Raw genomic sequence first — 12,609 nt, forward strand, 5'->3', positions numbered from 1 at the left:
CGGCCCAGAACCGGGGAATCCGGGTCGCCCGCGGTGCTCTTTTGACTACAGGTCCGGCCAGCACCCGAGAGCACCGCCATCGGTCGGTCGGTCGGTCGGTCTCTCTCTCTCTCTCTCTCTCTCTCTCTCTCTCTCTCTCTCTCTCTCTCTCTCTCTCTCTCTCTCTCTCTCTCTCTCTCTCTCTATGCCCGGCCCAGGGGCGGGATCGGCAGGCGCTCCTACCAGAGGGTGAGGAAGCCGGCGAGGGCGGCCCCGGCGAAGCCATCGGCGCAAAGGCGACCACGTCCTGCCTTTCCCCCGTCCTCCGGCTCCGCCTCCGTGGCTTTCCGGCGGCTCTTAGGGAACCGCCTCCCTTTGCCGCGGCTCCTCCTCGGCTTTCAGGCTGTGGAACAAGCCGGGCACGTGGGCTGGCGAAGCGGAGGAAGGGAGGGAGAGAGGAAGGAAGGAAGGAAGGAAGGAGTCCTTGGGGCGCGGAAGAGGGCTCCATGCGGCTCTTAGCCACGGCCGCCTTTCTCTTCGTGACGGGAGGGAGCCGGCCTGGGGGGTAAGTGACGCCCGCGCCTCGAGGGGACTACCCGGCTGGATTTGAAAGACGGACCCCTGTGTGGAAGGTGTCTCTGTCTCTCTCTCCCCCCCCACACACACCTCGTCAGCAACTCCTCCTCCATGACCGGAGAAGCCGTATGGAAGCGGCTGACCTTCCTTCCCCGCCTCCCGAACCCCCCCCCTTTTTGCAGTGGGAGGGGAAGGGCTTGTGTGACACACACCGTCCCATTCCCCACTCGCTTTTACCCAGCTACTTGGGGGCCGCTTGTACGCTTTTTTGTGTGTATATATCAGGTTTTGAGTTTTCTCTTGAGTTTCTGAATTGGGGTGTTCCTGAGGGACGCCCTTCATGTTGGATAGTGCTGTCTGGTACCTTGTAGCACGTGCGGTTAGCTTAATGGGGTATATTTTGTTCTGTAGGAGTGCCAGAGTACAGCTGTTCTCGAAAGTACTTCTGCTGATCTCTTTCCCATCTTGTGAAGAAAGCCCTTCGTGCATCTAAGAGAATTGTTCCTTTTCTTGTGTGATAGAAGACCTGCTTTTGACAGCCAGCAGAGGTGTGCCCCCATCCTTTGCAGTCTTTTGCGCAGGCACGGCCCTCCCTCCCCCCCCATCCTGCCACACAGTAGTATAAGCATATTAATTTCTGTAACCCATAATTTACCAGAGCCAGAAAAAATAAATAATGATGTTGAAAAATAAGGCTTAAATTATCAGTCTTGAATGATTAAAAAAAACCTATTGCAGAAAAAGTAAAATTGTAAATATATTTTTATAAAAGTTGGTGAGCAAAGTGTTTGTATTTCCAGATATTCTTCAGTTATGGAAGAGTATTTGTGAATCATTTATTGCCATTTGTATTTTAGGACCAAGGTTTTCCATGGTGTCTCATATCTTCTGCTCTTCAGAGTCATATACTATTCCAGAAAAAAGTGAGTTGGCAGTATTTGGTCGGTGGCTATTCCTCTAGTTTCCCAAGGAATCTGTTTATTCTCCTCAGAGGTAGCAGAAGGTAAAGATTCTTCCCTTCAACGTAAAAGATTGTTAGAAGTAAGGCACACAGACTGTCTTGGGTATGACCTAAAAATAAGGGAATTTCATAACAAGCAAATAAAAATAAAAATATTTACAACACAGTGTTGAAAGAATTGTGGGGGGAAATATTCCCCAGAAAGGAATGCCAACTTTATGGTGGGCAGCTATGGTCCTCCAGATGTTTTGGGCTTGCAGTTTTCATCAGCCATAGATAGAAGAGTCAATGCTGAAGGAGTATGAAGGCTGCAGCTCCCAAATATCAAGAGGGCCACAAATGGTCCCTCTTGCTGTACAGAGTCTGCTTATCTCCTGGTGAAACTGCACTGTGCCGTTTCAGACAGTAAACAGTTACATTTATCTGAAATGTCTGTTGGTAGCTTTTTATTTGAAAATACACACATTTTTATTGAGGTGTATATATTTTGTGGGGAATACATAATAATATGAAAATATGAGATATACTTTTTTGTTGCCATTTGTGTGTCTTATCAGCTTTTTCAGGAATCTGTATCACCCATTTGCTTTAAAAATGGAAACAGTGGATAAAGTAGTCCTGAAGCGGCCTCTTTCTGATGACAGTCAATCAAATGTAGATGAAATTAAAAGGCCAAAGTTCTCAGAAGAAATACTGGAAGAAAATAAAAATTCTGACCATAAGGTTGAAGCTGCGGTAGAACAGTCTATGAAACATTTGCTTAAAGACCCTCAGAATGAAATAGGTCTGAATGAAGAAAGTGTAGACCAAGAGGATGAGGAAGAATTGGAAGAAAGTGATGGGGAAGGAGACCCAGAGAGCTTTGCAGATATGATGAAGCATGGGTTGACGGAGCTGGATGTTGGCATAATGAAATTTGTAAGCCCTCACAAGGGCTTTTCTGGAATATTAAAAGAGAGGTAACTATGAACATCTTTCTTCTCAACCATGTGGGTTTCCTGAATACTATGAATTAAGCTGGTTTATGTTCAGTGTGACTTTGTGCCTGACAAGAGAGGTAGAACTAGCTATAGTGGTGCCTCGCTTAGCAATGTTAATCCATGCAGCAAAAATCGCTGCTAAGCGATTTCATCGCTAAGAGATATTAAAAAGCCTATAGAAACGCATTAAAATGCCAAGAATGCGTTTCTATGGGCTTAAAAACTAACCTTAAGCAAAAATCCTCCATGGGGCGGCCATTTTCGGTGCCTCTAAAGTGAGGCAACACAGCGGGCGGCCATTTTGGAATCGCCGATCAGCTGGCCGAAAATGGGGGCTTTGCGATGATCGCAAAGCGAATTTTCCCCATAGGGGCTATCGCTAAACGATCGCAAAAACATCATCGCAAAGTGATTTCTTCGTTAAACGGAGCGATTGCTCTGCGAGGCACCACTGTACTTGTATTTTGTAATTTTATTTGTACTACAGTGTTATCTACAGATGGCTTATGGTCTGAACAGCGTTTGGGGGGGGGGTTCCTCGCTGTAGGGATGAGTTGCTGTCTCTTGCCACTTGTGATCCTGAGGTTCTGTTAGGAATGGGTTCACTTGATTTTGGTGGGATTTTTTGCAGTTACGATGTTCTTCTAGAAAAAGTAGAATTAAAAGAAGTTGAAAAAAACTTTCCAGTACTCTGATGTTAGCATGTTTGGTTTAAACTGCGTTTTCAAACATTTTCAAAGATTTATGGGGAAAATATTTTATTAAAGTATTTGTAATAATGTAAAGAGAATAGAATATACTTTCATTATATTTAACAAAAAATAGCTACATGGGAAAGAACACTTTTTGTAGGACACATATGGAAAGAGAGCTATACCAGATATACCTTGTATCAATAGTAACTTTCAAGTAAAAAAAAAAGTAAACTGTAGTACCTCTAGCTTTACTCATTCACTCTCTGCACTACTTTTCAGTTCCATTTCAAGTTGAGAAAAACCTGATTTAGTACAACTTGTTGAATTTTCAGTTTCACTGAAAGATGGACATAATTCTGTGGGCACAGGCAACTTACCACGTTTTGTCTTGACCAGTTGTACTTGTGACTGATTGAGAAGCAATAGATTTTGTAAAGTAGAGACAAGCTTAGCATTGTGCTCATTTGTTAGTTTATTGAAGACTAATGCACACTATAATTCTGATCCAGACCCAGTCAAAAGCCATGGCACCAAGCACAGAATGGGGTTGTCATGTGTTATTTTTTACTTCCTCCATAGAAATCTGAACACTAGGGTTTGTCAGTGTTTGTACATATCAACAGAACAACTTAAAGACGTATATACAGTAGAACCACAATATCTGCAGAATCAGTACTCACAGTTTCATGTATCTGCTGCCTGAAAATATCAAATAACACCCCTCCCCCCCGTCTGAGACATATGTTTCCAAGATGTATTACTAGAACTGGCCACTAGAGGTAACCTGAGACTGTGCTCTATATAGGGTTCACTTATCTGTGATTTTGGGCATCCACAAATGGGCTTGGAATCAATCCCCGTGGATACTGCAGTGCTACTAAAAGCTGTCTCTTGCAAGAAACTTAATCTCACCCTATATCCACATTTAAAAATATCTTCATACATGTTGATTGTTCAATTTCATCCTTCATTATCTTTTTTTCTCCTTTTTTTTTCTTTCCCCCCTTTCCTCCATTCCCATTGTTTTTGCCTCCTGTTACAATGTGGCTGTTTTTTAAAATTATTGTACCCCTCTCTTACCTTTATTAAATCACTGTTTAGATAGACAGTACCGGTTCTGTAATGATAACTGGCAAAGGAACCATAAGAGACGCTAAAGGTTTGGATGGATCTCCTTGTTTATGTTTATCTGTTTTTCATATTGACAGCTAAAGGCAGGAATTTCTCTTCCCTGTTTTTCCGCTCACAATGACCCTGTATTGTTAGTCTGAAAGAGTGACATTGCCACATTTTACAGAGCTCTCACCTGACTGACCTTCTTGTCTCTACTAGATACTCAGACTTTGTTGTTCATGAAATAGGAAAAGATGGACATATTATTCACTTAGATGACTTCACTGTGCCAGTGGATAATGAGGTAATTTTTCTCTGTATAGATATGAGAGGTAATTACGTAGGTAAAATGCTAAAATTAAGGACTTCATTGCATTGACAATACATGTTTGGGCTTGTATTTACATGTGTTCTCCCCTCTTTTTTTAATATACCTGTCAGGATCCTTCTGAAGAGATCTTTACAGTGTTGTCAGATGAAGATAAGCAGCGACTAGAAGAACTGCAGCTTTTTAAAAATAAAGAAGGCAATGTTGCCATTGAGGTAAATTGACTAAATAATGCTGGGAGCACATAAAAAAAGCATAAATCTGTGATATAATTCTGGAATAATGTTTGGGAAATGATGTAATGGGACTAAATTGATTTGGATAGCTGGAAAAATCTGATCCATCTGTAGCTATATTCAGGTGCTATAAAAATTAATATGGTATAGTGGATAGAGTGATGGACTCTGGAGACCAGGGTTCGAAACCCCTCTTGGCCATGGAAACTCACTGGAGGAGTGGAAATGGTAAAACCATTCCTTAAATATCTCATTTATCTTGGAAGTCTGTTAGGGTTGCTATACGTTGATGACACAACCTGGTGAGATGAGCCCACTTACGAGGTAGTGCTAACATTCCCCACTCCCACCCTATTACTGTGTAGTTCATGGTCTTAGCCCTGACTTTGAAGAGAAGGGTTCTGCTCATATATAAGTTCCACATGTGAGCAAGAACCCAGATTCTGGGTTTTTGCTCTTTTAAGGAGCCTACCTGTAAGCAGGAACTGCTCCTGAGCTGAAGATGAAATTGAAGAATGTAATGGCAGAGGGGGTGGATGTATGTTGTTCAGCAGGTCGCATAATGCGTGGATAGGGCTTATTTTAAATATTAAATTTAGTAAACTAAACTTGTTATGAATAAAATTGCTCAGAGGAATAGATCTTTTGTCCATAGAAAATCACTTTCCTGCTTAAGTGCACATTTGAGTGATAACTTTTGTTTTCTGTATTTGCTTCCTGTTTTGTGGGATTATACAAATAGGATTAAACAATCATCATCTTGGTTAGAAAAGGTATATTGTAGCAAAAAAAATGGATTTGATTTTATATTTGATTTTGGGGTGTAAGCCTCTTTCTGTATCATTTCAGATAGCATGCTGGGCCTGCTGTGACAAAATGTTTCTCTGCAGAAATCAAATAGTTCCTTGTACTTGGCAGACTAGTGTAACAAAGAGAAGGGCTGTGCCTTAGGCTTCACTTTGATGCCCTGTCTTTTAAATAATGTGCAGGGAATTCCTATAGTTGGGATGAACTGTGTTGTAGCATCAGTGGGACTTCTGTCTGCAGCTTAAAGTGTTAACAAAAATATTATTGGCCAAAATCCTATTGTTGTAACACAAGCCTTTGGAGGTCAATTGCCTCTAGTTATGCAGTCACTTCAGACATTATTTGTTGTGTATTTAGTTCTGTGACTCATCAACAACAGCTGTTGTCAACGCTGACTTCATAACCTGAGAGAATTTGCCTCCAGAAGTTACTTTTATGTTTATGGAACAGATCGTTTGTCATTGGGGGTGCTTTTTAAAACTGTGATTTAAATTGTATGCTTTTATTCATATTAATGTTATTCTTATTACTAGTATCTGTATTATTGAATTGTAAGTGTCCTTCAGTTCCATTCATAGGAAAAGGAGGTGAATAGAAATGCAAAGAAATAACAAAAATATAATAATAACCTTTGAACTGCAGAGCTGAAAGGGAGCCTGTGGATCATCAAGTCCAACTCCTCTCAAGGAGGCACAGTGGGGAACAGAACTCCTAACCTCTGGCTCCACGGCCATAGACCTAAGCCACTGAGCTAAATAAAATAAAGTCCAAGAACAGGTTTCTGGCTTCATTTTCATCTGTGAAAATTAGTTGTTAAATTTCAGTAGGGAACTTGTGGTGGGAAATTTTTCGTATTAACAATATTTGTGGGCTGACTTGAGAATCACAAAATGCCTATTTTATCTGAAGGCGCCAGCTTATATCTGTACTCAGATGTAAGTACAATAAGTTGGCTTTACAGAAATGTTGCACTAGCATTATTGTATGTTAGTTCAAATATAAAGCTGCCTTTCAGAGATGATTTAATATGTGTATGGAAAGGTGTGGTCGATGAGTAAGTAAAAGAGAATATTATGTATTAAAATGCTATGTACAGTATTCATTCATGCACTGCTGAATATAGTATTCACTTGCATTGTTACCTTGGACAGTATGAAGTCAGTAGTGTTTGGGGACTAGATCTTCTTGGAGTTTGGGAGTGCAGCCTGAAATGGGTGGTAAACTCCATCTAAGGCTGAATACTGGCACAAGACTGGTAGCAAACAAGTAAGGGAATGTTGAAAAAAACTTTGGAGAGTTCAAAAGGGCATAGCACTATAGATTGCTCAAGGCAGAGCATCACAGGCAACAGGTTGATCTGGAAGTTCACTGTATACTACTTACGTGCATTTAGATACTATGGCTGAAATCCTGTTTCTACTGTAAAGCAAGCCAAAACTTTTTGTCTGTTCCTCTGTGGCAAACAAAGAGTCCCATCTGTGATTCTTTGGGGGGTATATGTGCTAGCTTGCTGTGTGTGCTCATGCCTTCTCCCCAGAATCACAGCAGGCAGACTTTATTTGCCAGGGATGAATGGATTGAAAGTTATGACTTGGCTTATGCTATAAGCAGGATTTAGTTTAGTTTATTCCCATAAGTTATGCCATGTAAGACTGATGATGTCATCAGCAATGTCATCAGTGATTTTTCCAGAAATTAAACATTTGCAGTGTGTCCCCTGGAGATCCTGAGGCCTTTGGAATCCCTTTCATTGCAGAGATGTCATTCGCTGGCTGCAGGAAAATTGATGCTACCAATAAAGTCTACCCATAAGCCACTTAGGCAGTATTTGATCATGGGCCCCATATGTTTAATCAGTCAGACAGTCAATCAGTCAATATTGAAAGTAGTCAGGAGTCTTTTCCTGAAAGTTTTGGTTCTGCATTGCAGGCTCAACCGTGTTATGCATAAACACGTGAATGGCAGCCAACTCGTAATAGACTCTATAGTATTTTTCTCTCCTCTAAAGCAGTGGTTCCCAACCCTTTTTGAGTTAGGACCCCCTTTTATAATAGCCAAGTAAACTGCAACACCCCCCACCACATTTGCATAAAAAGGCATTTTTAATGGGGTAGAGCCATCCCTTCTCAGAAAGTAGAGGCTTCTTTCTCCTGCAAAGGACCTGTTTCTCATACATACAGTGCATGTTAACTTTAATATCCAGTTCTGAGAGGTTAAGGAAGAAATTATTTAATAAGGACTACAACACATACACACCTGCGAGACCCCGGAAAACACTTAAAAAAATTTTATTTTATAGGGTTGAGGGGGCAGGGGACATGGGATTAAACAGGGGTTGTAAATCAACATGAACATTTTACAGTATTCATTCTTATCTATTCCATTTCAAAGATATATACGTTTCTGGTGTAACTAATTTATAATACATATTCTAATTCTAAATTGATCATAGACTTTCAATTATCAAATATTAATTTAGATTCTATTTCTAAGCCAGTCATAAAATTTCCCCAACAATCTTCATGATTTGTCTGTCTTGTTGAGTCTACCCATTCTGATAATTTATCCATCTCCACCGTATCCAGTATTTTTGCTATTAACTCCTCTTGTGATGGATTCTCTGGGTCTTTCCCAGTGTTTAGCAAAAAGAATTTTTGCAGCTGTCAAGATATGGATAAATAAATATTTTTCCGTTAGGTCCATTGAATCCGGGATTATAGTTAGAAGAAAAAATTCAGGAGTTAAAGTTATTGGAATCTCTAAAACCTCATGCAAAAGTATTTAAACCCTTTTCTGATATTTTTGGGCTTTCCCACATGAACACCACATATGGTAAAAAGAACCTTCTTTTTGTTTACATTTCCAACATAGATTTGAAATTTTAACATCCATTTTGGCTAATTTTGTGGGAGTTATATACCATCTATAAAACATTTTATATATATTTTTCTTTTAAAGCTACTGACTTAGTGAGTTTTATATTGTTTTTCCATATTTGTTCCCACTGATCCAAATGTATATTGTGCCCAATATTCTGTGCCCACCTTATCATATCTTGTGGTAGAAAATCCACAAGAATCAACTAAAGCACTTATGAAAGAATTAAAAGTTTGGAGAAATGGCAGGTCTGAACGTAAACCATCGAAAGACAAAAAATGTATCTAAAAACATGCAACATAAAGAAATAGACGACCTCTTGAATCTTACAAATTTCCAGGAGAGAAAGAAAGTAAATTATGGTTGTTCTGGGTTTTTCGGGCTCTTTGGCCATGTTCTGAAGGTTGTTCTTCCTGACGTTTCGCCAGTCTCTGTGTCCGGCATCTTCAGAGGACAACAACCTGGCTGGCCACAGAGACTGGCGAAATGTCAGGAAGAGCAACCTTCAGAACACGGCCAAAGACACCGAAAAACCCAGAAAAACCATTAGATCCTGGCTGTGAAAGCCTTCGTGGAAAGTAAATTATCTTGGAATAAATTTTACAAAAAAACCCAAGTACCTTAATGAAAGATAATTATCTGAAACTGATGGAAGAAATGAAGAAAGGTTTGACTAGATGAGGAAATCTACAATTAACAATGATGGGCAAAATGAATATTTTACCAAAGTTGATTTTCTTATTTCAAAACATTCCAGTGATTTTAAAACAATCAATATTTAAAGAACTTGATGAGATTATATCTAAGTTTGTTTGGCAAGGAAATAAACCAAGGATAAAATTAAAGTCACTTCAGGACAGGAAACAGAGGAGGAATGGGTCTTCCGAACTGGCTGTTATACTATAGGGCAGCATCATTAACGTGGATCAAAGATTGGATTTTATTGGAAAATCAAATACTGTTAAAATTAGAAGGTCATGATTTGAAATGGGGGTGGCATGCCTTTCTTTGGTACAGTAGAGGATGATTTTAAACAATTCAATAACCATATTTTGAGAAAATATTATGGTCTTGGACTAAAATTCAAAATACTATGTACCAGTGGAGGCATTTTCTCTTCCAAGCCAGAGAGAAAACAAGAAAATCTTAAGATGTAGAGAAGCACTAAAACCAGATGGGACATTAAAAGACAAAGATGAACTAATGATGCAGAGATTTGATATAGATTGGTGGTCACACTCTCCGCTGATTTCAATATATGCTAAAGATAATCGGCAAGGTTTTTATTGTAGACAATACTCCCTTTGACAGAGTTCTCCTGGATACCAAAGACAAGCATATTAAAGCATTATATTTTATTAGATTTTGATACCCAGGAGGAAGTGGTTAAAGAAAACACTTTGTGATCCCCAGGTTGGGAAACACTGCTCTAAAGTGAGGGGACAGGGTGCAATAGTCATTTCCCAGTAATTCTATCAGAGAGGGCAATGCACATCTGTCGAGCTTGGTGGTGGGTGATAATTCTATCAGGCATAAGCCTGGCTGTTTACTTTATGGTATGAAGAAGGGGAGCACCTAGTATGGCGTCTTACTTCAACTTCGTAATCATGGATTCACTTCAACCCTCAGCAAGTGCAAAAAGATGTGTGTTAATGAAAACAAATGGAGGTAATCAAAGCTTTTAGTCTTTGTTTATTTTCTATGCTGCTATTTAGGTAATAGAAGATACTAAGGAGAAAAGGACAGTTATACACCAGGCAGTAAAATCTCTGTTTCCAGGATTAGAGACAAAAACAGAAGATCGGGATGGGAAAAAATACATTGTTGCTTACCACGCTGCTGGAAAAAAGGCACTGGCAAGTGAGTTTCAGTATTCCTGTTATCCGACACCTGTAAAACAGGTGGTTTTGTCCCCTATCGAGATGAAAATCTGCCCTAACTCACCAAAGATTATGTTTGTTAAGAAATTAATGTGGAGGTTGATGCTGCTGCAAATGAATTGTAATATTAGGGAGTCTTGGAGTGGCATGAAAATCTTTGTACTCTCTTCTATAATGTGCACAAGCGATGTACTCCCCCCCTTTTTTTTACAAACCTATGGAAGAGTTGTCCTAAGTAACTGTCTTGTGATAGACAAAACTATTAATCCATCACTATGTGATGGAAAATCTTGACGTTTAGTGTAAGTTTATGCAGAAAGGGTGTAGCAGTTGACCTGACACTTATGTGTGCTTGTTCTAGAATCACTATGGAAGTATGTTTGTGAGTGTCAACCATAAGCAATCGAAAACCTATATAACATTTAGTTATAACATTCTAAACTTCCAAGTATGGTAATGTAAGTTAGTTATTTCTGAGCTCATAAGCTGATATCAATCTACAAGATGACTTCATTTATGTGAGAATGTAATTATGTATTGCACTGAATATTTAAGACAATCCATGTTTGCATGCCTTGTGCATGAAGCGTGCATGTGTTATAGTACAAAGTATAAATCCTCAAACCATGTTCTTTCTTTCCCTGTTCCCCTACTAACTGAGAAAAATGCATGTATGAGCTTAGGTTGTACGATTTAATAAAATTTCAGGCAGCTGTCCTTCAACATTTCCCCCAAGTATAGTTCATATCCATTTGGATGTGTCTTGTTAAGTGCATATGAACACATTTCTTCTTGTGAAAGTATTTGCAGGACCAGTATATCTTTAGCTGATGGAGGGGGGGGGGATCCCTGCTACAACACTTGAATCCCAATTAGTTAGATATTCTCAGGTTTGAATGGGAAATAGAAGGTATTTCTCTGCTAAACACATGGAACGTTTAATAACCTTTGTATATTATTGGCTCTGTCCGGTGGTGTCCTCAGTGTAGTTTGTTATGTGTTTAACTGAAGCCTTCTATTTGTTTATTTACTTACTCCTTTGCACGATTCCATCACTGCTGTCTAGAAGGATGTCAGTCGTCACATTAACTGTTGAATGCTCCAGACATCTGCAACATATAAACCATAAACTTGCATGCTCCCATACAAAGCACTTTCATACCTTAAAAATAAATTAAGTAAAATGTTACTCTCTTATGCTCTTTATCCTATGCATATAAACAGAGGTCAGAACTTCAACAGGTAAGAGATGTTGGCATTTCGTGTTAGGAGAAAATGAAATGTCAATCAAATAGTCTGCAATTCAACCAGCAAAATAATGGGGAAGGTTGAGAAACTAAGAGAAATATATATGTGGCCCCTCCACATTTATTGTCTTCATATTTAGCCAGGAGTAACTCCCACTCTGTTAAGTTTTCCATTTAAATGAGTGAACACTGAATTGTATGCAAGCAAATTTAAATGATCAACTGCAACTTGAGAAATAAATTAACATTAAGACTTGCAATTGAGAACTATTCCTATTCCTCTTAATCTTAATACTGAAAGCCCCTCTGACATTAAGAGTTTAATGTGCTAAGTTTTCCATTTTTTGTAGTGCAGCTAAACCAAAGTAGTATGGAAATTCGAATTACTGTAACTGAAAAAAATGGAAGAGTTGACTTCTTGGGCTACAGCTTCAGAATCTTGTGGCCATGCTAGTCAGAGGATTCTTGGAACAGTAGTCCAAAAAACTAACTTTAAAAATCTTAATTTTGCTCCCCCCCCAAATCATACAGATTAATTATTTACAGTTATATTAACACTGTGCTTCATATAAAACATCCACAGATGCATGTGGAACACAAAAAGGCCCAGAGTGGGATAAGGGTAAGATATAAAAATCAGAAAAAAGCATTTACATCAAAAATTAATATTTATAATCTTCGTTGATCTGAGCCATGGTTCATAGTCAAACAACAGCTCCATATCCATATGATTCCTGCTTAGTCTTTAATTCTGACATGTATTAAGTGCACTTTACAATAGCTAAGGAAAACATAAAACAGTTACAGGGCTATAACCTGTTATCACGTGATAAATAACCTCTTAATGTTATACCTTGACTCCTATTTTAGGAATAGAAAATGTGAACATTGCCTAAGGATCTCCAGTAAAATGATCATGTTTTTTTTTAC

General features: G+C 39.1%; 1 protein-coding gene across 5 annotated transcripts in view; it reads left to right on the forward strand.

Annotated features, from left to right (window-relative positions):
* Positions 1–326: 326 nt before the first annotated feature.
* PUS7 (pseudouridine synthase 7) overlaps positions 327–12,609 on the forward strand; it is a 35,324-nt gene continuing 23,041 nt past the window's right edge. The window contains exons 1-8 of one of the 5 annotated variants that reach the window (XM_078394345.1): positions 402–544; positions 967–1,103; positions 1,413–1,478; positions 2,074–2,475; positions 4,524–4,608; positions 4,746–4,847; positions 10,268–10,412; positions 11,657–11,674. In XM_078394345.1, coding sequence (XP_078250471.1) covers positions 2,111–2,475; positions 4,524–4,608; positions 4,746–4,847; positions 10,268–10,412; positions 11,657–11,674 — 715 coding nt within the window. In that variant the 5' untranslated portion in view covers positions 402–544; positions 967–1,103; positions 1,413–1,478; positions 2,074–2,110. Of the gene's footprint in view, positions 545–966; positions 1,104–1,412; positions 1,559–2,073; positions 2,476–4,523; positions 4,609–4,745; positions 4,848–10,267; positions 10,413–11,656; positions 11,675–12,609 lie in introns of all 5 variants that reach the window. The other 4 variants (XM_020797271.3, XM_020797274.3, XM_078394344.1 and 1 more) reach the window with 4 other exon arrangements.

This window comes from Pogona vitticeps, chromosome 5 (assembly GCF_051106095.1).
Source record: "Pogona vitticeps strain Pit_001003342236 chromosome 5, PviZW2.1, whole genome shotgun sequence".
Classification (NCBI taxonomy): Eukaryota; Metazoa; Chordata; class Lepidosauria; order Squamata; family Agamidae; genus Pogona; species Pogona vitticeps.